Source organism: Pezoporus occidentalis, unplaced genomic scaffold (assembly GCF_034315485.1).
Source record: "Pezoporus occidentalis ecotype Australia unplaced genomic scaffold, CSIRO_AGI_Poc_V1 ctg113, whole genome shotgun sequence".
NCBI classification, from domain to species: domain Eukaryota; kingdom Metazoa; phylum Chordata; class Aves; order Psittaciformes; family Psittacidae; genus Pezoporus; species Pezoporus occidentalis.
Genome location: NW_026912918.1, coordinates 979,204 through 1,001,003, shown reverse-complemented (window position 1 = coordinate 1,001,003; position 21,800 = coordinate 979,204). Strand labels below are relative to the sequence as shown.

The 21,800-nt window shown below is 37.0% G+C and overlaps 1 protein-coding gene across 4 annotated transcripts in view; it reads left to right on the top strand.

The window, feature by feature from the left end:
• VPS35L (VPS35 endosomal protein sorting factor like) overlaps window positions 1-21,800 on the top strand; it is a 56,057-nt gene that overhangs the window by 13,726 nt on the left and 20,531 nt on the right. For 2 of the 4 annotated variants that reach the window (XM_062634670.1, XM_062634680.1), the window contains exons 10-26: window positions 1,130-1,226; window positions 1,623-1,670; window positions 2,716-2,809; window positions 4,816-4,893; window positions 5,266-5,388; window positions 6,105-6,151; window positions 8,298-8,409; window positions 8,615-8,731; window positions 9,129-9,182; window positions 9,600-9,680; window positions 10,525-10,587; window positions 11,389-11,474; window positions 12,500-12,580; window positions 14,974-15,037; window positions 17,254-17,352; window positions 18,189-18,266; window positions 19,477-19,591. In XM_062634670.1, the coding sequence (XP_062490654.1) occupies window positions 1,130-1,226; window positions 1,623-1,670; window positions 2,716-2,809; window positions 4,816-4,893; window positions 5,266-5,388; window positions 6,105-6,151; window positions 8,298-8,409; window positions 8,615-8,731; window positions 9,129-9,182; window positions 9,600-9,680; window positions 10,525-10,587; window positions 11,389-11,474; window positions 12,500-12,580; window positions 14,974-15,037; window positions 17,254-17,352; window positions 18,189-18,266; window positions 19,477-19,591 (1,437 nt within the window). The remainder of the gene's footprint in view (window positions 1-1,129; window positions 1,227-1,622; window positions 1,671-2,715; window positions 2,810-4,815; window positions 4,894-5,265; window positions 5,389-6,104; window positions 6,152-8,297; window positions 8,410-8,614; window positions 8,732-9,128; window positions 9,183-9,599; window positions 9,681-10,524; window positions 10,588-11,388; window positions 11,475-12,499; window positions 12,581-14,973; window positions 15,038-17,253; window positions 17,353-18,188; window positions 18,267-19,476; window positions 19,592-21,800) is intronic. The other 2 variants (XM_062634689.1, XM_062634698.1) reach the window with 2 other exon arrangements.

Genomic DNA, 21,800 nt, shown 5'->3' with positions numbered 1-21,800 from the left:
TGGAGAACTGAGCTACAGAGCTGCCAGAGGCATTGTTGGTGGGAACTTCCCAAGCAGCTATAAAAGTGGGAGGGAGAAGGAAAATCTGTGCTGGCTCTGCATGCACTGTGAACCCCCAGGGATTTCAGGCCCAACCTCCGTGCTCATCCCTTGGGAACCATGTGAAACAAAGTTGGACAAGAACTCTTGTGGCTCTAGATGAGAAAGATCATCTTCCTCTACTCAGTCAGCATCTAGTGTGTGGCTTCGCTAGTCTTGGAAGTTAGACACTGTTGTGTGGAGCTGGAGCTTCTCACTTTCTGGGGCAGGGTTGGGAGAGCACTGATATTTTAGAACTGTTTCCCAAAGAGTTTATAAACAGACATTCACAGCAGAAGCTGCTTGTGTAGCTTTAAAACTGAGAGAAAATGAACCCATCCTCCCCAACTATTTTGCCTCAAACCTTTGTTGATCCCACGAAGCCTATTTTTGCCTTCCGCTTCAGGCAGTGTAGAGAAAGAGGAGTCAGTTGCTGTGCAACTGCGTGCCCCCCTGACCAGAGCACTGCCCCCCAACCCATCTGTTCCACCCCAGGGTGGCAGCTTTTTCCTGCTGGCAGCTGACACAAATACTCCCAGAGCTCGTGAGGAGAGAACTGTGCTGCAGTGTTACATGTTTAGGGTACAAAAATAAGTGTTCTGTCAGTGTTTAATATTTCCTAATTCTTGCAATATACTTTTAAATAACATTATTTAAAAATATATTAGCCTTTTAAAGTAAAGAATTTGAGTGCTTAAATCTCTTTTATATGTATGCATTTGGTATAGATTTATATAGCTGTATTTGTCACAGATTCCCTGTATTTTTCTTGCAATTTCTCCTTTTGGGGGAGGCAGAGGTTAGATTCCTAAGTAGCAAATGTGAGATTAGCTTCAAGTGCTCAACTTCAGCTTCTGACATGTTAATGCAAGCTAGAAGCTCTACTTACTTATTCTTGCTGTCTGTATACTCAGCAAACATGTTGCCTAGTTTATTATGATTTCTTGGTGACGGGAAAGAGAATACAGTTTTAAACCAACCTCGGCTGTGAAGTAGCTTGTTTCCAGAAAGACTGTAACTAGTTCTGGGCCCTTGTTTTTCCCCCCCCCAGATAATTTTTCTCCAGAGAGTGTGAACGACACGGCCAAAGAAACTTGCTTAAACTGGTTTTTCAAGATTGCTTCCATCAGAGAGCTCATTCCCAGATTGTATCCTTGTCAAATCAGACTCTTGGAGTCTGTTTGGAGGTTTTTCATAGACTTTCCCTGAAATGAACATGTCTGTTTCAATGAAATCCACAGCATCTGATGTTTATACTGTCTTTGTTTTGTTTGTTTCAGGCTGTATGTTTTGAATTTAAATTTGAGTCGTGTTTCATAGTCAGCTGAATGCTGAATTATTGGCAGTGTGGCACTCATAGAAGAGATGATGTGTGAAAACTTTTGCAAAAATCTAGATAAATCATAAAAATCAACAAAGTGTAGTGAAATTAATTACAGAACGCTGTGAAATAGTTGATTCAGTATGTATTTGGTATGTAAGTTTGTTTTTGTTTTTAAATGGCATGTGTCTTGGTTTTGTTCCTTAACTTGGCTTCATTTTAGTTACGTGGAAGCAGCAATACTGAAGTGCAATAAGTTCCTGTCAAAAATGTAAGAGTAAATGTTAAGTATGGGAAGGAAGAGAATGGGCAGGTTTATAAATTAATCTCAGGAGTTAAGCATGCAAATTCTGTGATTAATGGTGAATTAGGTTCTCAATAGGTCTAAGAAGCAGTCCTGAGGGGCTTTGGAGTGCTAAGTGGGAGTGCTATGGAAAAATTCAAGGTGAACTGTGATACAATTTCAAATGCAATAGTGATTTGCACTTTTGGAATATAGGTATAATTGTGACATCAGGAGTTTGCAGATTAAAAACCAGTGGCTTCAGATGGTGGTGGGGGGGAAGCAAGAATGCTGAAATGAGGAGTGTGGAAAAAAGATGGCATAAAAAAATGAAAGGAGAATACTGGTATGTCATATTGCTAAAGGCAGAGTTGGAGAAACAATTTAGGAGCAATGAACTGCTATCTGTTGAAAATCTTGGTATAAGCTTCCTCTGTTGGCAAACAGTGTCAGTTGCTGAGCTGAGAATGTTCCTTCACCTGTAATCCTCCTTTTTCAGTTTCATTTTGAAATGAGTGTTGTAAGCCAAATTACTCCTATAGTGACAACTCTATTATCCCTAAAAAGCTATTCTTTTACTGGAATTGATGGGCCTCATCTGCAGGCACTGGTACAGCTCTGTCAAAAAGGACCTGTGGGAAAATGAGACATACAAGGAGTTCTGCCAGTTCTGCTTTAAGTGGCTGCTTTCTTCTCATTGAATTACACCCCTTCTATAGCTTTGCTGTTTCTCTGAAATAGAGGAAGTTTTTCAGTTGTGCTTGTCTTTAGAAGCCAAGCATCCAACCTGGCTATCTGCACTACTCCTAGTGGCAAATACTGCTACTTGGATATAGGATGTGCGTGTTACTATACGCAGAAAATTTTGCTTCTGAAATAAATGTTTGTGCTAATGTGCTGCTGCTTTGGTAGGTGTTTCTGTGACTCAGACTCAGTTGTCAGTCTACAAGGCAGCTACTGACGTTCTCTCTCAGTGATGACATTCTGTTATCGATTGTTGAATCTCATTTTTGTTTCTGAAAAATCTTCACAGGGGGATTTCGGAATGTCTTCCACGGTTAACGTCTATGATTAGAGGAATTGGAGATCCACTGGTTGCAGTCTATGCAAGAGCATACCTTTGCAGGGTAGGCTATCATTTGACACTTTAGATTTGTCACAAAGATTGACTGCAGCTAGCTCTGCTGCTAAAGGGGAATTTCTTTTAAGTAGTTTGTGTCTGAAGCAGCCAGCAGCCTGTCTCCTCCTTCTAACAAAAAAAAAAAGTTTCTCTTGTTTTAATAATGGGGAATCTTTCTTTTAAATGTTCATAATAAGTAAAAATAATTTTATGTGCTGCTTATGCTAGTTTTTCATCTTCAGGTAGGGCAAAATATAAGGGACCTAAGTGGAAAGAGAGTTTGGACTTTGAGGCTACATGCTGTTGTCTGATTGCAGGGTGCTCTTCTTCACAGTTAAGCACTTTCTCTATGTTCATTTTCCTTCTGCTGCTTAAGTGTGTGTGGCAAGGCAAGCTCCTTGGCAGAGGAGCCACTTGGTGAAATGTTCAGAAAGTGTCTGCACCGTGTGGCTGTCTTCTTATCCTCAGCTACTCCTGCAGTTACCTTTACAGCTCAGCCAAGATAAAATTACTCAAGAAGAGACCCTAAAATGATTCAAGAAGTCATCAATACTGGAAAAATAATTGTGAAACACATTTTTGAAGTAGTGGCAAAGAACTCAACTATGACTGGGAAATGGTAGCGATAGCAATACTTGGTACACTATTCAGGGGTGTCCATGTGAATTCCTTTGTCTGCAAGTAATGGCTAACCTCTCGTTTACTCTTACAGATGAGCTGCTTAGTCTGTTTGAATCTTGAAATACAATAATGCATTTTTGTTGTAGCTTAATCATTCCTGCTACATAGTGCAAGGCTTCTGAAGGTTTCATAGGAAACATTTTTATGCACAGTCCACCTTAAAGAGATGCGTAATGATAGAGCAGTTAGGCCTAATAATCTAGTGATAGTAATTAGTAATTGCAATTTAGGGAGTGCTTGGCGTGATCTGTTTGTCCACAAAGATGATCATATAAAATAAATCAGATGATGTTTTTTGGAATAAAATAGTAGCTACTAAAATCCTGACTTTTCTTTAAAATGAGAAATCTTAGTGGACTGGGAGGCATTTAATCTTCTGTCTTCCAGCTGCTGACACTGTATTAATACTTCCATAATGAAGATAAGGAAAACAGGTATTTTTAAAAATATGAATTCTAGAATAGGAAACTTGTAGTATCAATATAAATGATGTCTAAAACCACAGTGTAATGAATTGTGCAAATAAACTCTTGTATGAAACCAGAGAGCCAGATATTTACACAACAGTGGAGCCACATGGTTTTATATGAAATGATATGTAAAGAACTGTGCTGAAGTCAGCTAGAACTGCATATTCTCAGGGATACCAGAAACGCAGACCCCTGGGTTTGTTTGAAGAGCGGGACCTTAAGCTGTTGAGATGGATTTGTTTGTTTATTAAGCCTGATCTATTACTAATCTGTCAGCAGCTTCTCATTCATTATTGCATCTTTAGTAATATGTTTAATATATTTTAATTTTTTGGTATTTTTCATCTGTGTTACTGAAAACAGTCATGTAAGGATTAGTTTCCTTTGCAATATCAGTTTTACTACATAGGCCTTGTGTTTGTGCATCAGCTTATATTATATCTGTCAGTGTATTTTCCTTTGGGATCTTTGCTTCATTCTGTCCATGGAATAAATACACATGATTTTAAGCAACTTCTGAACTTTGACTTTTTAGATGTTCTTCATCATAAGGCCTTCTGCATACAATGGATATAGGCTGTTGCAGTGCGGGCACTGGGGTAGACATTGATTTCCTCACTGTTTATAGGCACTTGGAGCTGATGTTAGGAGAACCATGTTTAAACACAGCTGTAACTACTTCAGGGTAGTTGTTACTGGACATGACTAGCATAGTAAGCAAGGGAATAATCCGTCAAAACCATGATTCATTATTGATTTGATGTGTGTGACTAGGTATACTCCTCTGGAAAATGTATTTTATCTTACAGCTGAAGGAGAATCATAGCTGATAGGTGCAGATAAAATCTTTCTTTTAATACAGGTTGGAATGGAAGTGGCACCACAACTCAAAGAAAGCCTTAATGAAAATTTCTTTGACTTTCTTCTAACATTTAAGCAAGTAAGCAAATAAGGTGTTGGTTTTTTTTATTTGCAAAATCACATAAATACACTCCTGAACCAAACTACCACATACTTTTAAAAAATCTTTAAAGTTCTTAAATCTAGATTTGGGGATGCTTCTGTACCCAGATGCAGTATGGGAAACTTTACATACATTCAGATAAATTGAAACTGCTCTGCTCAGCATGTTTACATACTTTAATAGTAATTCTTATGAGCTTGATATTTTTTCCCCAGCAAGCGAGAAATGCTTCAGAAAATCTCTGTGATCTTGTCTGTTGTCATTTTGATTCATACACAAACTTTGTCCTTTTTGTCTGCTATTTAAATACCTTTTCGCAGCAGCATGTTTTTGTCTTTGTTTCAACAGATTCATGGGGACACAGTTCAGAATCAGCTGGTAGTGCAATGTGTGGAGATCCCTTTGTATTTGACTCTATATTCTCCTGCTATAGACTGGATTTTACAGTGCATTGCATATCGTGCTCCTGAGGTAAGGAAGCATGGTAATACTTGATACTGAAGAAAGTGTTTGGGTTAAGAGTTCATTTTGCATATTAAAAAACACCTTCAGTCAGTATTTACATGGGTGTGAGAACTGTCTATTTATCTTTCCTATACAGGACAAACGTTCATGTCCACAAAGCTCAAGTTAGGAATACTGCCTATGAATTTGAAATGGTCTGTTTTTTTCTTGCTGTCCTTTAGCTAGTTTAATCTTTATTTCCCAAATTCATTAGTTTCTTCTGTCATATAGATATAAAAATGATTTGAGCAAACTGTAGCTTTGTAATTGCTTAACATAGTTAACAGGCAGTCTGTTTTGCATTGTGTGGCAGCGAGTTGATAATCTTCACCTCTCTTGCCAGAGTAATTAACCTGGCTGGCAAATAGTAATTACTTTGAGAAATGGCATGGCTGAAGGATTGCAAATTTCACTTCCATAAAATGGTGGGCTTGATTAAAATGCCACTGTACTTATTCCAGTAGGTGTGTTTTATGTTGTACTACACCATTGTTTTCTTGTATTATAAATGGAGGATAATTCATAATACATTATATCCTGTATTATAAATGCAGGGTAAGACAGGATTATTGGAATGTATTGGGTAGGTAATTAAAACAGCTTTTAGTAGATTTTACTACAGCAATTAAAGCTGAATTTATTTGCCATCTCTACTCCCTAATTTTAGTAAGTAATTCTTTCAGGTTCTGCTTACTGAGATGATGGAGAGATGCAAAAATTTGGGGAACAAGTAAGTATTGTACAGTGTAAAAGACTTGAGTCTGTAATGAGTACCTGTGAGTCCCTGTAATAAAATTCTCTCTCTCCCTTTTGAAAACACATTTTGGATGCATAGTATAGCTTTTGTTCTCCCAGTATCTTACTAAATCATGATTATGAACATCTGTTTTCCAGAGATGAATTCTAGAATATGGTCGATCACTTGTAGAGCAAAAGTTAATTAATTTAACTTCATTGCTGCATTCTGGTTCCTCAGCCAAAGTTTAGGAGACATAATATGTTCCCCATCAGCCATGTTTGATTCCTGGTTGTGCTTCATTTTTCTGTTTTCCTCCCCTTCCTTTCCCCATAGCCTGCACTGGCTACAGTCAGTCCGTACATGAATTTTGCAAGGGAAGTTGTAAAGCAACTTACACCTTTGGAAGATGGTAATATTTAGATGGCTGCTTTTTTTCAGTATTAAAATTGGTATCCCAAATGTCTCCTAGAAGTCTGTGTGCAGAATAATCGCCTCTGGTGACTAGTTCAGGAAGACGGTCTGAAAGTTTTGGATGTACTTTGAGCTGTGTGTATGGAATTTGGCCTGCTGGCAAGCTAATCTCAGTTCATTTTGTTGGGTAGGTAGGCTGAGTACTGTGACAGTTTTCGGTTATCTGTTTTTTTCCTGATGTGCTTTGCACAGTCCAGTCCTGCAGTAGCTGAGGAACTGAAATATGTTAATCATTCAGATGAGGAATGCTAGCATTAGCATTCTGTGACTGAGCTAAGGGGTGTGGGGAAAGCATGATTTTAAAAATGCAATGTGAAGATGCTGTTAGAGTATATAATATGGGTAGTAATCTGTGTACTCTGCTGTATTAATTATTTTGTATAGGTATTGGTTTGCTTTGTGGAGCTTACTTATAAATCACCTTTTAGCAGTTCTCATAAAGATGGGCAAGGGGCCTTTAATTTGTGCCTTTTTGCCCTTTGAAGGAAGGACAAAATGCTGAGTATGATGAGTTGAGGTTTTTTGAAATGTTTTTGGGACATATCTTTTTTTGTTGTTACTATTATTATTATTGGGAGGTTGACTAATCCATTGTAGATGATCTATAAAGCATGACAGTTTTCCTTTAAAGTGGAGTTCTGTGGTTTTCTGTCTTCTCATGACTGTCAAAATATTACAAAGCAAGAGGCATCAGTATATAAATCTTTAAATAATCTCAGTGTGTTCCGTGAACTACATCACCACCATCTAAGTGAAAAGTGAGAGCCTGCTTCTCTGTATGGTGAAGCATATACTTACTGAACTGGAATTCAAATCCCAGTCAGATTGCAATGAGACCACTAAAGCTCAGTCAGAAAGCACAGAGGATGCTGGGCTATTCTAAGCACTCCATAGATTTCCCTCAAGGTAAACTGCCCTGTATTCAAACTGTCTGTTTCAGCCTAGTGAAGGACGCAGTGTTTTATGAAGCAGCTTCTGTGCTAACTCATGGCTGAGTTTGCCCAAAGCAACTGCCTTTTGAATGGTAGTAGATTTTGTTTCTTATGTTTGCATGATACAATCAATGAACTGGGTTTTACAGTAACATGATGAGTTCTATGTTCCATCGGTAACTTTGGCTTGATAGTAATACAGATATGGGTCGGAATGATTAATCATAAATGTCTGAATATGTCACTGCCAGTTATCATATGATAATGACTGTTTGGATTTATTTAAATCCTAACAATTTAGCTGCTAGAAATTTCACTTTTTTAATGTGTATATATATATATATATTTTAATTCAATGAGAAAAACTTCAATAAAGATTTGCCCTTCCAAAATATACTTCTGAACTGTAGTTAAAAAGAGAGGGTAAGATTCCGAATTTGTTGGCTACTCCTGGTTTACTTGATCTTTCTAGTAAATTTCTGGTAGAACAATGGCCTGGTAGAACAAAACCTGGGTGGAACAGGTATTCTACAAACTGGGCTGTCTTTTCCTTATCTGATGGCTTAATGTTTTCTTGTTTTGCTGAGGGTTTTTTCTTCCTTATCGCCTTCTTTAAAATTTCGAATTGATTCTGCACAGTTTTTAGTTTAAGAAGTTTGGATTAATGTAAGTGAAGGTACAACCAAAGTTTCATCGATGTTGAGCTTAATTGATTTGTTTTATGTTCATTGTAGTGCTTTGCTGTTGAATTCAATAATGTCAGCGTTCAGAGCGGAGTTTATTGCTGCAAGATCTATGGACTTCATTGGCATGATTAAAGAGTGTGATGAATCTGGATTCCCAAAGGTAAGTTTTTGTATGCAATTTGTAACAGTTCCTGTTCATTGTCTGACAGAGTTCTTTATACAGTTAGTTGCCTGCCTAACTTGCACAGCATTTAAATTGAAGGTGGTTTAATCAAAAACTCTTCTTGCCAGTGTATGTGCCAGAGCAGTGTTGGACAGACATGCATCTTCTGCTGGTCATTTAAAATTTTTCATTAACTTTTCAGCACCTCCTCTTTCGCTCCTTGGGATTAAACTTGGCATTGGCTGATCCTCCTGAAAATGATCGCCTTCAAATATTAAATGAAGCCTGGAAGGTTATAACAAAGCTGAAGAACCCACAGGTGAGTTACTGTCTGTTCTGTTTCACTACTCATTCTGTGTTTAAGGCAAAATTGTTTAGTAAGCATATGCTTAGCATGACATTGTTTACCTGTTCTAGGTACAGATAGTTGTCAAAAAATGTGATGCCTGGTAATATCTGTATATGATCCCTGCTTTTCTGAGTTCTGTTAGAACAACTTAATTCTATATAATATAAGTCATAAGCAACTTTTGAGGTCTGTCGTTTAGTGTTAGATCTTTAGGTCTGCATGAATCATACCTCAGAAGTTTATTCTTTTAAGTGTAATTAATAATTAAAATAATTAAAAATAATTAAAATAATTAAATATAATTAAGTCTAATACTTATCATAACCTTTCATAAATATTGGTAATTGTAAGCCATGTGTATTTCTAGGATTATATCAACTGTGCTGAAGTGTGGGTGGAGTACACATGCAGGCATTTTACGGTATGTGCAGCTTACTTTGTTTCATTTGAAGGTTTTCTGATATAGACTAGGTAGCTGTATTAGCAGTTTGGTGTTAAAAATGGAAAAGCTATGAGTATCCAATATAAGTGTATAGGACTTCAGTAGTGGAGGAAATAATGTATTTCCTTTCATGAAAGATGAATAGGGACAAAAGATGCAGCTTTGAAGGAGTCTTCACCGCTGCCCAGCACTGCCTGTTTCTTAGCCTTTTATTTTAATGGCAGGTGAACCAGTTTAAGTAATGATTTACTACAGCTATGGCTGAAGTTCCTGACTTAACTAGAGCTCTGTAGAAAGCTGATGCTTAGGCAAATGGAACTCCGACTAGTTTTCAGTGACTTGATTCATGTGCCGATTTCATTACTGTATTTTGTAACCTCATTTTTCACTACACAGAAACGGGAGGTCAATACAGTTTTGGCTGATGTTATCAAACACATGACTCCTGATCGAGCCTTTGAAGATGCTTACCCCCAGGTAAAGAATTTGTTTTGCCTGATCTGTAAAAATCTGATGTGCATTTTCTTAGATGAATTTAAATCTTAAACGTTACTGATGCCTGTTACCACAAAATAATTCTTTTTAAACCCTGGCTATAATTTGGGAAGCCTTTTGGAGCAGTGTAATGCTGTGATTTGTTCCTTCACTTTTGTCTGCACATCAGTCTTTCAGAAAAATAGTAAACCAGAATGACATATGTATTTAGAAGTAGCAGTAGTTAACTCCTATACCAACAGTGGTGTTCTGCTGAAGAAAATGAGCAGTCATGGCAGGCTGTTTATACAGAAGTAAACCTTAAAATAATCTCTGCTTGGCATTGTTAAGGCTTCAGGGAATTACCGTGTCCAGTTCTGCATGCCAGGTGAGATGTGAATTAGTTGAAGAGGTTCTAGAAGAAGGTTTTTGTGGTTACTTGGAGGGTAGATAAAGTGCCTACAAAAGAAGATTTAGAAAATTGTTTTGGTTTTTGTTTGTTTATTTTGTGTTTTTTTTCTTTTAGTCAAGAGAGCTGGGATATGCAGACTATAAATCGGAAAAATCTGCCTAACTATAAACGACAAATAAAGCCTGAGCAGGCTGATCACCCTCTCATTATATGAGTTCAGAAGAGCATGTTGGAAAAACATCTGCTAGGGACAGCATAGCTGTAGTTGATCCTGCTTTGGGGAAAGAAATGACATTGATGAATGCTTGAAGTGTCTTCCAACCTGGTTTTCTATGAATAAATAGAGAAGAATAATCCCTGGTGTGGATAGTCTTGATGCAACTTGTATTACAATAATTTCCCTCTATTTTACACTTTTATTTTTTTTCTCTTTAGCTGCAGTCAATTATTCAGAAAGTTATTACCTATATCTATGACTTCTCTTTGCTTTTCTCAGTGGTAAGTGATACTCTGTTTAATAAAGTTTTAAGAACCATTTAGCACTGTTTCTGTAAGAGAATTTACCTGACTTGGTAACTGCTGCTTACTACTTATATATTCATTATTCTAATTCAAATTTTCTCCCATTTGTTTTTCCTTAGGCTGTTAGATTCTGTATGTTTGTTACTATGGCATAAGTGACAATCAGCGGAAGATAAAATACCATTTATTTGTTTGTGTGTTTGTGTAATTGCTGATAGCTGGTTTTATGTTACAGTCTGTACTTAACACGCTCTGTTATAGGGCTTAAATTTGGCATTGAAACCAAGCAAAACTTGGAGAGGTCAGGGATTGTGTATGAGGTAGAGAAAGAGGAACAAAGAGCATCAAAGTGCTGAAACCAGTTGAAGAGCAATATTCAGGAGTGACCCTGTGGATTTGGAATCAAGTCTTGTTCACAAATTGCTCAGATAATTCTGAAAAACTTACCCTTGCTATGTTCTTGATATGATACAGAAACAAAGTATTTCGTATTTTAGCAACCTAAAGCCTTATCTTGGAAGGAAATGTGAATATCTTGGGCCTTCATAAATCACCCTGGGTACATGGAAAATGGTTGCTGGCACATGGCCTGTTTTCATTGTTTTTAATATCCTTTCTTTAGTTCCCATAGATGTCTGAATTTGTCATATGTTAAGCTGTTTCAGTAAAATAATTTTAACTGAAACAGCTATGAATATAAACCCCACCATATTTACTGTTTCAGTGTACTGTTTGTAAAATACCTAATTTTACTTGTTTATGTATTTGTACCTTCAGGAGAAATTCCTGCCATTTCTGGATATGTTCCAGAAGGAAAGTGTGAGAGTGGAGGTTTGCAAGTGCATTATGGAATCTTTTATTAAGTAAGTGGAGAATATTGAGATTAAGTGCACTCTGGAGGGTCTGGGGAATTTGTTGACAGATTGCTAGGGAAGGTAAGTCGGTATATAGGCCACGTATCTTGTGAAGATGTTCCAGATTTTGGGGGAAAAAAAAAGAAAATGTGTCAATTCGGTTAATCTGTTGATTGACTGTATAACTGTTCACAAAGCTGAAATTGAAGTAATAATGTTGATGCTGACTTGCTGTGGATTAACACAATATTTGTTCTCTGAGCTTTTTAAAATTTACATTGCCTAAGTCAGTTTATGAAATTTATTTCATGTTCCAGCTGATGTGACAGCAGAGAACTGTTACTTTACTATAATGGAGGAAGAGTGACAGTCTCTTGTTACAAGATCCAATGCAGAAAAATGGGTATTTCCACAGTTGAACTTACAAGTCCTTCCCTTTTCAAATAATTAACATGTTTCAAATAATTAAAATGTTCCTTGAAACACTTTTTACTTTTTCACCTTCCCTTCAGGTATTTATATACACTGCTAATTCCCCCAAAGCCTGCTCTTCTCTTGGCTAAACAGCCTTTGCTCATGAGAGATGCTGCAGCTCCTTAATCATCTTAGTGGTGCTCTGCTGCACATGTGCCTCTGTACCTAAATGTGACATACACCATGCGTGCCCGTCCATCGGTAGCTGAGAAACTTTACTTCTGGATAGATCTAGGATTGCTTTGTTTTGGTGTTCCTAGATTGCCTTAATGTATCCCATGTCTAGCTTTTTGTGTCCCTTAAGGAGTCAGATTCTGTAGCTTGGCAGTAAAGCTTCATGTATTAAGATAATATTTCCTGACTGGCATTTGTTGGAATTGTACATCTGTAACCACATGATTCTAGGGAGTTCTGTTGGTTGGAAAATGAATATAAAACTTCTGTAGTGTCATACAATGGTGATAATTTGAATTATGCCTTAAATTGGTATTATTCTAGTAACTGGTTTTCATTTAGACAGAGCAGGATTATTCATCACTTTTCCTGAAATACTTTTACAGGCATCAGCAGGAATCTACAAAGGATCCAGTTATACTCAATGCTCTTCTGCATATCTGCAAGACGATGCATGATTCTGTGAAGTAAGATTAACTTTACTCATACTAATAACTGTCTTTATTGCAAAGTTTGGCTGCTTGGTGTACAGTTTCACATTTCTGAGGCTGTTTGTTTCATGGTGGATTAAGACATGAATCCAATTAGCGGTGAGGGAAGAGCTGTGCAGTGAAGTTGCAGCACGTACCATTTGCTCTTTAGTTACTGCTTTATTTTGAATACTGAAGCAGAATGTTAAAAGGAAAGTAGCAACAGTTTTGTAGTTTCCTAGTGAATCAGGGACTCTAAGCAGAGACAGAAACCAATGTAATCTTTGAATTATAGTGAATAATAAGCTATTTTTGAGATGTAAGTGAATATTTAGCTGTTAAAGTACAAATTTTTGTGCTCAGTTGCACCTTTTCTTGGGCCACTTTTTTCAGCCATTACAAAGGGGTGTGAAATCTTTAAAAGGTCACCTGCAAGATCTGTAGGAACTTGAGTAGGGGAAGTTAGAACAAAGGAAAAGCTCTTTGAACATTCGATGCCTTTCCCCTAAATACTCCTCTTTTCTCCTTGACTTTGAGTGCTGAGGTTGCTGGGGACCCTGGCTGCCCTGTGTCACCCTCACTGTTTGAATAGGAGTTGTGCAATGTGAAAAACAGTTGTGGTTTGCAGGTAATTTGAAAAAGCACAAGAAAATTGTGTCTGAAAATAGAGCCAGAATCACAGTGCTGCAAATTTTAGATCTTAAGAGCAAAAACCTCATTTTTTCTTGCGGTTTAGGTTGAGTGGAATTGTAAGGGCAGTTTCTTTTTGCACTCTGAGCCCAGAGCCTCTTAGCATGGCAGATGCTATAAAGGAACTTGTAACTTTCTCAGCCTTGATATGCCATGAATGTAAGATTTAATGCCTGTAAAGAAGTCCAATTTGGCATGTAATTCCAATTTACACCAGCTAGAATGCTTTATTTTGGGTTAAAGCACCTTATTTGGCTCTATGTTATACTAAAAGCAACTTCAACCTTAACATAGAACAATATATTGAAGGTGAAAGAGCTTGTTAAAAAAATTAAGCTGTTTATTGCAACCCATGTTTGGTGCTCTCTCTGACATTTTGCCAAAACATTTTGAAACATTTACTGGGATCCTTGAAGTCCCCTAAACCAGTGGTTCATTAGCTGGGATAAGCTGGTACATCACTAGCTTGTTTATGTTGTATATTCTCTGATTGGCAAATCATCATAAATCCTGGCTAACTTAAAGTAACTCCTGCAGCTACTTTACATCCTGGCTCAGGAAACTCCCAAGCCATTGTGTAGGGCTCACTGACCCCCATAACAGCTGTTGAACGATAACAGCCTGTAGGCTGGTAGGGGTCTGATTCAGAGTTGAACTGGAAACCTATAACTGACCCAGAGATCTCATTACAAGTCTTCTGAGCCTTTCAGAGCCCATCAGTTGGCTCTTTTGATTGGCAATGCACTAATGAACTAATCATGCTGAGATTTTCTTTCCTCCTTTACTGAATTTGTATAATAAAACTATTGTTCTCTTCCCATCTGGTGTCTGAGCTAGGAAATTGGTAACTGATATGCTAAAGGTCAAAGCTGGAACCAAGTAGATAATAGTAAAAGGATTAAGTTGTATTAGTTAATTGCAATTTAACTTTTTGTTCATCCATTCTCAGCAAAACAGGTTTGGCTTATTGGATTTTCATGTGATGCAAATTTGTTTCAAATCATATTTGAACTGTTGCTGTGGAATAGGTGTCTGTGATAATCTTGAAAAGAAACTATTTTTGCATATTATTTTAATTCAGTTCTTACTAAAACATCAAAAAGTTAGAACTGTAACAAGGTTATGTTAATTATTTTTCTAATTATGTGGCAGGGTTAGTTAAAAACAAAAATCCAAACAAAAACCCAGGCGAAACAATGAACAGATGTTGTTTCTAAAATAAGCACTTTAACTGTTACATATACTATTTAAAGTGTATTTTAAAAGCTTTTCCCCTTAAATAGGATAATTTTCTTCTAAGAATAGATTTAGCAGTTTCTTTAGGTTTTTATAGTCAGTTCCTGCTCAAATTCTCACGTTGTAACATAAGGCTGAAGCCATTTGCTCGCTGCAGAAAAGAACATTAGCTTAGCTTCCTTCTCATTCCAAAACTGAGTTTTTGTAAAATCTAAAGACACTCTTAGTTATTTTTACATTTATTTTCTTTAATTTGGAATTTAGTTTGGTGCATGGTTGACTTAGTGATACTCTTAAAATTAGTTTTATTGCTTTATAACTGAAATTATGAGCTTAGTGGACTTAGTGTGAAAAATACTTTATATAAACATAATATTATATAAAATACTATGTGTCATTTGAACCTTTATGGAGAGTAAGGCAAGAAATATGCTAAAATTTGCCATGTAAATTTTCTCTTATAGTGCACTAACACTTGAGGATGAGAAAAGAATGTTAGCAGCTTTGATAAATGGATTCATAAAAATGGTGAGTGACAATTGTGTGCAACTGTTGGGGTTGTACCTTGTAGCTCGGATTTGCCTGGGATCCCCATGAAAAACAGGTGCCTGTTTCACTGAATCAGAGGCTGTGTGTCTGACTTGCTTAAGACCATTGAAAAGCCCAACTGGTGAATTTTATGAAGTGTGTGTGTGTTGAAATAAATGTCATACAGTGTTGAAGCTGACATGAGAGCTTAAATTGCATATGTTTAACCATGTTTTCTGCTAGCTTTTTGGGAACATGGGAAGTATTTGAAAGTTAAACAGCAGTTAAAGTCTTGCCTATTATAGCTGATTTATATGAATGAAGTTCCACTATCCAGCTCTAAATGGAGACAATACCAGCTTTAAAAAACAGACAAAAAAAGACTTGCAATTTCTTATCTCTGCTTATCTTAATTTATAAATAAGATAATTTGTATCATCAAATTAGGAATCCCACAAAAATTCCAATTATCTTGAAACTGATTTTTAACCCTTCCCTCCCTCTTACCCCAATAAAATCTTTTGTTCTCGTCTGTTGTGTTTGAGATGTCAGGTTGTTTTAGGGAGATGTTCTCAAGCTTTTTTTATTGTCTAACCAGGTACTCTCAACGCTTGGCTTTTCTTTCACATAGTCAGAGCTGACAGGCTTTGTCTCTACTTGTTGTCTTTGTTCTTTGTTACAGTGCCATGAATTTATCTCTAGATGGTTGCTTTCTCTTCAGCTATAATTTGCTATTTAATATGTTCTAATATAATTTTGCTTTATGAAGCTTTATATGCAGGATAATATTGTATTATTCCCTTTAGGAGGATTTCCCACATTGAATAATATTTGATGTGGCTTTACAGTTTTGGTTTAGGGAGAAATAAAATCCCATAGCAGCAAAATGACTAGTTATAAATTTTAAACCAGCACACATTAGATGTGGGGTGGGAAGGTGTTGTAGCAGTCGTTTTAGTCAGGCTTTTGTATGGAAAGCACTGTGGTTTTAGAGAAGTTTTCTTGAGACCTTTAGTCAAGAACCAGCAGTTGCACAAATAGAGGAAAGGCAAAGGCAGTTGTCTGTAATGCAAGAAGCAATCCTTTGTTTTCCAGCACAGTTCCTTTGATCTTTCCCTGTATAGATTAAATGTCATTTTCATTTTAATTCTGAAAAAAATCTTCTTTTGTATGTGGTTTGAGAAATAATAAATAATGCAACCTTTACTTCTATTAGGAAGAAAAAAATCCATTTAAATCCATAAATGTAGACTGCCTGGAGACTGTTTCTCTTGCTGGGCTTTTAACTGACAGCTGAGACACTCCAGCTGACAGCACTTGGGTTTTTTAAATCTAGAGGCTTGGAATTAGGGTGCACTTACACAGCGGCTGTTTTTTTTACTTCTTTCCTGCCAGCCTGCAAGCTTTCAGGCTTTTGCCATGCTATATAAGCATATATTTATTAACCAAACTGGAGGAAACTCTGCTTTTACAACTGGTACATCTGGTTAGGAAGATGCTGATCTCTCTCAGAGGCCCTATATCAACTAGAAATTACAGGAATCTGAGTACAGATTCACTGACCTGTTTCTGTTTTTCTGTTGTTTGGGGTTTTAGAATCACAGAATGGTTTGGGTTGGAAAGGACCTTAAGATCATCAAGTTCCAACCCCCCTGCCATGGGCAGGAACACCTCACACTAAACCATGCCACCTGAGGCTCTGTCCAGGCTGGCCTTGAACACCGCCAGGGATGGAGCTTTCACAACTTCCCTGGGCAACCCATTCCAGTGCCTCACCACCCTAACAGTAAAGAACTTTTTTGTTTTGTTTTGTTTTGTTTTGCTTTTTAAGTATGAACTGTAACAAGTGTTATCCCTGTTCTGTGAAGAATTGAGAGTTCTGCTTGTTTTGAAAGGACTTCATGAATCTAGGATTTAAATTTTGTTTTATTGATAAATTCTTGATCTGTGAAGTAGGAGATCCTGTGGAGTATGGCCAAAAAAGCAGCAAAACCTTCAAGTTTCCCTGAAGGTTAGGTATTGGAAATCATACAGTTAAAAGGACACAGATACTCCAGGTGCTATTTTTTTGTTAGCGGTGGGAGTTTTTCTTACACCACTATATAGGGATTTTGACTTTTGAATATCTGTGGTTTGTCTGTATGCATTTTTTTTTGTTTGTTTCTTAAAGTTAATGGCCTACAATGGTAAAAACGATGAGTTTTTGTCTTTTATAGGTTTCATTTGGCCGTGACTTTGAACAACAGCTGAGTTTCTATGTTGAAGCCAGGTCAATGTTTTGCAATTTGGAGCCTGTTCTAGTCCAGTTGATTCATGTAAGCTTCAGTTTATCTCCATTATCTTAACAAGTGGGGATATATTTGACATTCTCCCATTCCCTGTCCAGATTATTGGTCTATGTCAGAGTAAGTCTGAAGTCTTTTTATCAGGTGTTTTTAAAGTAGACTTTGATCTTATCTCTCATGTTATCATGCTAAACTCTGTGAAGTTCTTGCTTGACAGGCATGCATGGTATCATTGCAACAAAGAAAACTGTCTGTCTTGCTAGAGATTTCATGTCTTACAAAATAAATGGCACTTTTATGCAGTCAGAATTTCGGTTCTATCTTCTGTAACCCTCCATCTAGGAGAGATTAGACTATGTCTGACTGCAGATACAAGCAGAGTCCTGCTGTGATGGGGAAGGTTAATCTCTTTTCTGTGTTCAGTCACATGTCAGGTGAGCATTAGTTGCATCTGATTCCTTTGCAGCATTGTATCTTCTCTTAAATCCTTTTATTATTTTGTGGTTGGGCTTGTTTTTTGTTTTTTGTTTGTTTTTTTTTTTTAATAAACTAGAAATCGTGGGTTTTCCACCAGGGAGGAGGTGATGACGGCATTATAGCTGGGAAGCAAGGGAGGACCTAAAGCCTGAATAAATCAGCAAGTCTCCCTTCACAAACCTTCAGAATTGTATTTGCCTTAAGGCAGTCACTAAAATTCTCCAAGTGAAAACTAAGTAGTACAGTGAGAGCACAACGTTTCAGGGTCCCTTTTGACAGTTTCTGTTCTTTAAGTGCGTGCAGTAAAACATGCAGTTTGTTACTTGCTGCTGACCTAATAAGTCTGTGCATTTTTCTTTAATGATTTGCTTTTGTTTTTTTATGTGTAGTCTGTGAACCAGCTGGCAATGGAAACAAGAAAGGTGATGAAAGGAAATCATTCCAGAAAGACTGCAGCGTTTGTCAGGGTAGGTCTGACTCCAACAAACTTTGAGCCTGCTGCCGTAGCAGACAATACTATCTGATGCCACCTAAGTTTATAGTTTTTGCAAAACCAATGTGTTAGTAATTTTTATGCTGTTTGTAATCTTGTTTTCTCTTGTTACCATTGATCTTTACTCTCTAAAGCAAATGCTGCTGTTTTAGAAAAAAAAAAGCCCCAAAGCATCTAATATAGCAGCTTTGTGTTAAAAAAGAACAGTAAGACTGACTCCCTCTCCAAAGGAAGGTCCATTGGAAGGATGTTCATGTGAATTCTAGAAAGCTCAGCTTTTCAAACTAGGTATGAAACCAAGTATGTAATTTCTGCGTAACAGTCGCAGCAAGAATGGGAGATGGGGAGAAAAGAATATATTTAAACTGTCTCATAATATCAGTGTTGATATGCTGAAACCAGTATTTGAATTTCAAATAAAGTGCTGCTTTCAACTGTAGTGCCTCTTGAGTCTATACAGATATGATCAAATGAGCTTTGAACCATGCACAAGCTGTGCAAGTTGCTTGTGTTCCCCCCTTCTCACCTGAAATGTAGCGATGATCTTAAGGTCCTTTCCAACCCTAACTATTCTATGATTCTATGAACTAAGATGTCTTCATCTTTGTGTGCTGGAAGGTGTTTACATATGCTACCATTAAAGAATGGATTTTTGTTTGTGGTACCTGGGCACTGATGTCCTGGACAAAGGATAGTGAGGGTGGCATGGGCCAAGTTCTGTATGGCTGGGAGCTATTTGCTCAGCCTAGGTATTTGGCCTGTTCCAGTAGGTTTAAAGCTGCAGCATGCTGCACTGGATCTGCTTCCTCCCAGATGCACACAGTGCACCTGACATGGATTGTCCCTGCTTTCCTACATTTTGGTCTTGAGCTGCAAGCTGGTTACCTGAGGAGAGAGGGACTCTGAGCTAGAGTCATAGAGTAAGCTTTGAGTTAATGTACTTGTAATAACAAGAATTAATAGTAATAAATATTGTTATACTTACTGAAATAATAAGAAATTTGAAGTTGCTGGTTTTGGACTTCACGTAATGTTTTCTTTTTACGGAAAGTCTTTCCCCAAACCAATTTACAGATTTTGATTCCTAATGGTGTGTAAAATCAGTAATGATTGCTGTAACTCTGAGATAGGAATTAACTCTGAGATAGGAATTTTCTTCAGTTTCCTTTTTTAATTTGCTTTAGGCTTGTGTTGCCTTCTGCTTCATTACAATTCCATCTCTGAGTGGTATCTTCACACGCCTTAATCTGTATCTGCACTCTGGACAGGTTGCTCTGGCAAATCAGTGTCTTTCACAAGGTAAGGCACAAATCTGTCTATTTAAAGGTTCTCTTATTTCAGAAGTATTTCTAGCTATGAATAATAACTTGGTTGAAATCATAAGTTGTATAAGGATATTTATGATGTAATTAAAATACAGCCCTGTTTCAAGCATTGTTACAGTGAAAACTTGTCACATAAAGCAACTCTTCAATTCTAACGCATCCTGTGATCTAAACAACCAAGACAGATATCTGAGTCTGCATGATATAGTCATGGCTATGAGGTAGGTTGTCCTAAATGACTTAGAAATTATGGAAAGCATGGAATGTTTTATTTTCCTCCTGCATAATTATGCAAGCACTCTAGTCACAAATTACGTGCTTTATTATAACTGTGGGAAAAGGAACTAGTTCGTCTGTGTAGTAGTTCACAAGCTGACAAAATCCTGCCACAGGCTGGAAAAGAATTAAAACTTAGGTCATTGATGCTAGAAACTTGCTACTGAAGCACGTGTGTGAAAAATGTTTAGCTAAGAAATATGCCTCTGCATCAGAGTGAAGCAATGGAGTAATACCACATAATATGAAGGATGAAAAATGTATTTTCTAGTTTTGATCTGAAATATTTATTGAACCAGGGCCTGAGTACAGTTTGTAACCATCCTTTAGCTCAGTCTTTAAGTAATTGGAAATTCTGGCAAAAAGTGATTTGGGGAAACAGCTGGAGCTCCTCTGGGCACCAGAATGAGTATTGAGCCTGCATCATCGGTTAATGTTGTCTTATGCCTATTCATACCACTAATGAAACCTGTTACCCATTCTGAAAGTCTTTTCATACTTTTAACTGTTTGCAGTATTTTATTTTTCCTTTTTTTTTTAAGTGAAGTCATTCTACTTTGTTTTGCAGTTTTAATACTGACTTTAAATGTCTGCTTTTTAATGGTGAATGCTTTTCCTATACATGTTTTCAGTGGGGCTGTGAGAGTAATAAATTGGATTACTTTGCAACATCTTTTGTTGTGGCTATTAATTCTTTGTTTTAGCTGTCTGCTTCTTCACAAGAGCTTGCTTTCCAAGCCCTGCATTTACCAGTAAGTTCCAGCTGCACAAACAAGCTGACTTAGGATGCTGATAAAGACTTTTTAGTACAGGGTGACTGTTGTGTTTCTTTGTTTTGAATCTGACACTGCCCATGTAGCAAAGCAGAGGGATTTAGAATAAAGCCATTTTGTCCAAGTATGTTGTGAAAATAAAAGATCTGCAAAGTCTGTTGTTGTACAATTAGTACTGTGCAGTTTCTTTGTAGATAAGAGTTTACCAAAAATGGACTCACTTTTTCTTCTTTGTGTTTGTTTAATTGACCAGCTTACTTTATCATCTGTATCAATTTTTGTTATTGTTGCTCTGTTGCAGTGTATCTCTAGTTAGAAGAAATCCAAAGCAGTTTTTCTGCATTGTTCAGTCTTCAAGGTCTATGTCCTGCCCATTGTGGGACCAACTCTGTGATTTAATAATCTTTCAATTTATAAACTGCCTTCCCATCATGTTTGTGATCCAGGTCTTCTCTGAGAGATGCTCCTGGGTTCTGACAATTATCCGCATTTTTCAGTGTGAGAGTTTGACATATGAACACAATGCACTCACTAAACAATGAGTAGGATCCCCATTCTAAAATCTTTTAAGGTAACGGGTATGTGCAAAGTATTGTGAACTCAATCTCTAAAATACGTATCTATTAGCCACTCTCTCCTGAGTTTTAGACCCACAGTCTAGAGGGAGGAGCATTTGGTCCATCTCAGTTTTTGTTGAAATGAAGCGTATGCAAAGTTTAGTAGCTCGCTTGGTTTACCAAGGTTTTATTGTTACACATTTTTCTGCTTCCTTAGGAATGCTATTTCGGGTATAATTTTTAGTCAGAGACATGTCACTTGCATGAGTAATTTAGCATGTGTTAACCAGTTAGGGAACAGTGACACCAGTCTTGGGACATTTTTTGTGAATTGTTTCTGCAGATTGTGATGTATTGTAGTCAGATAACGTCCTTGAAAGTTACTTTTAACACAGTTTAATCTGTAATGCATTTCAATTTTATAAGAAGTACTGATTAATTCATAACAGCAACTTTAAATCCAGTCAGTTAACTGAGTTAACTGATGGCAATTAGACACTGGTCTGCAAGAACTAATGCAGTGTGACGTGAAGTTTTAATAGTGTGTAATTAATGATAGCAGTAGGCTATGAAGTGA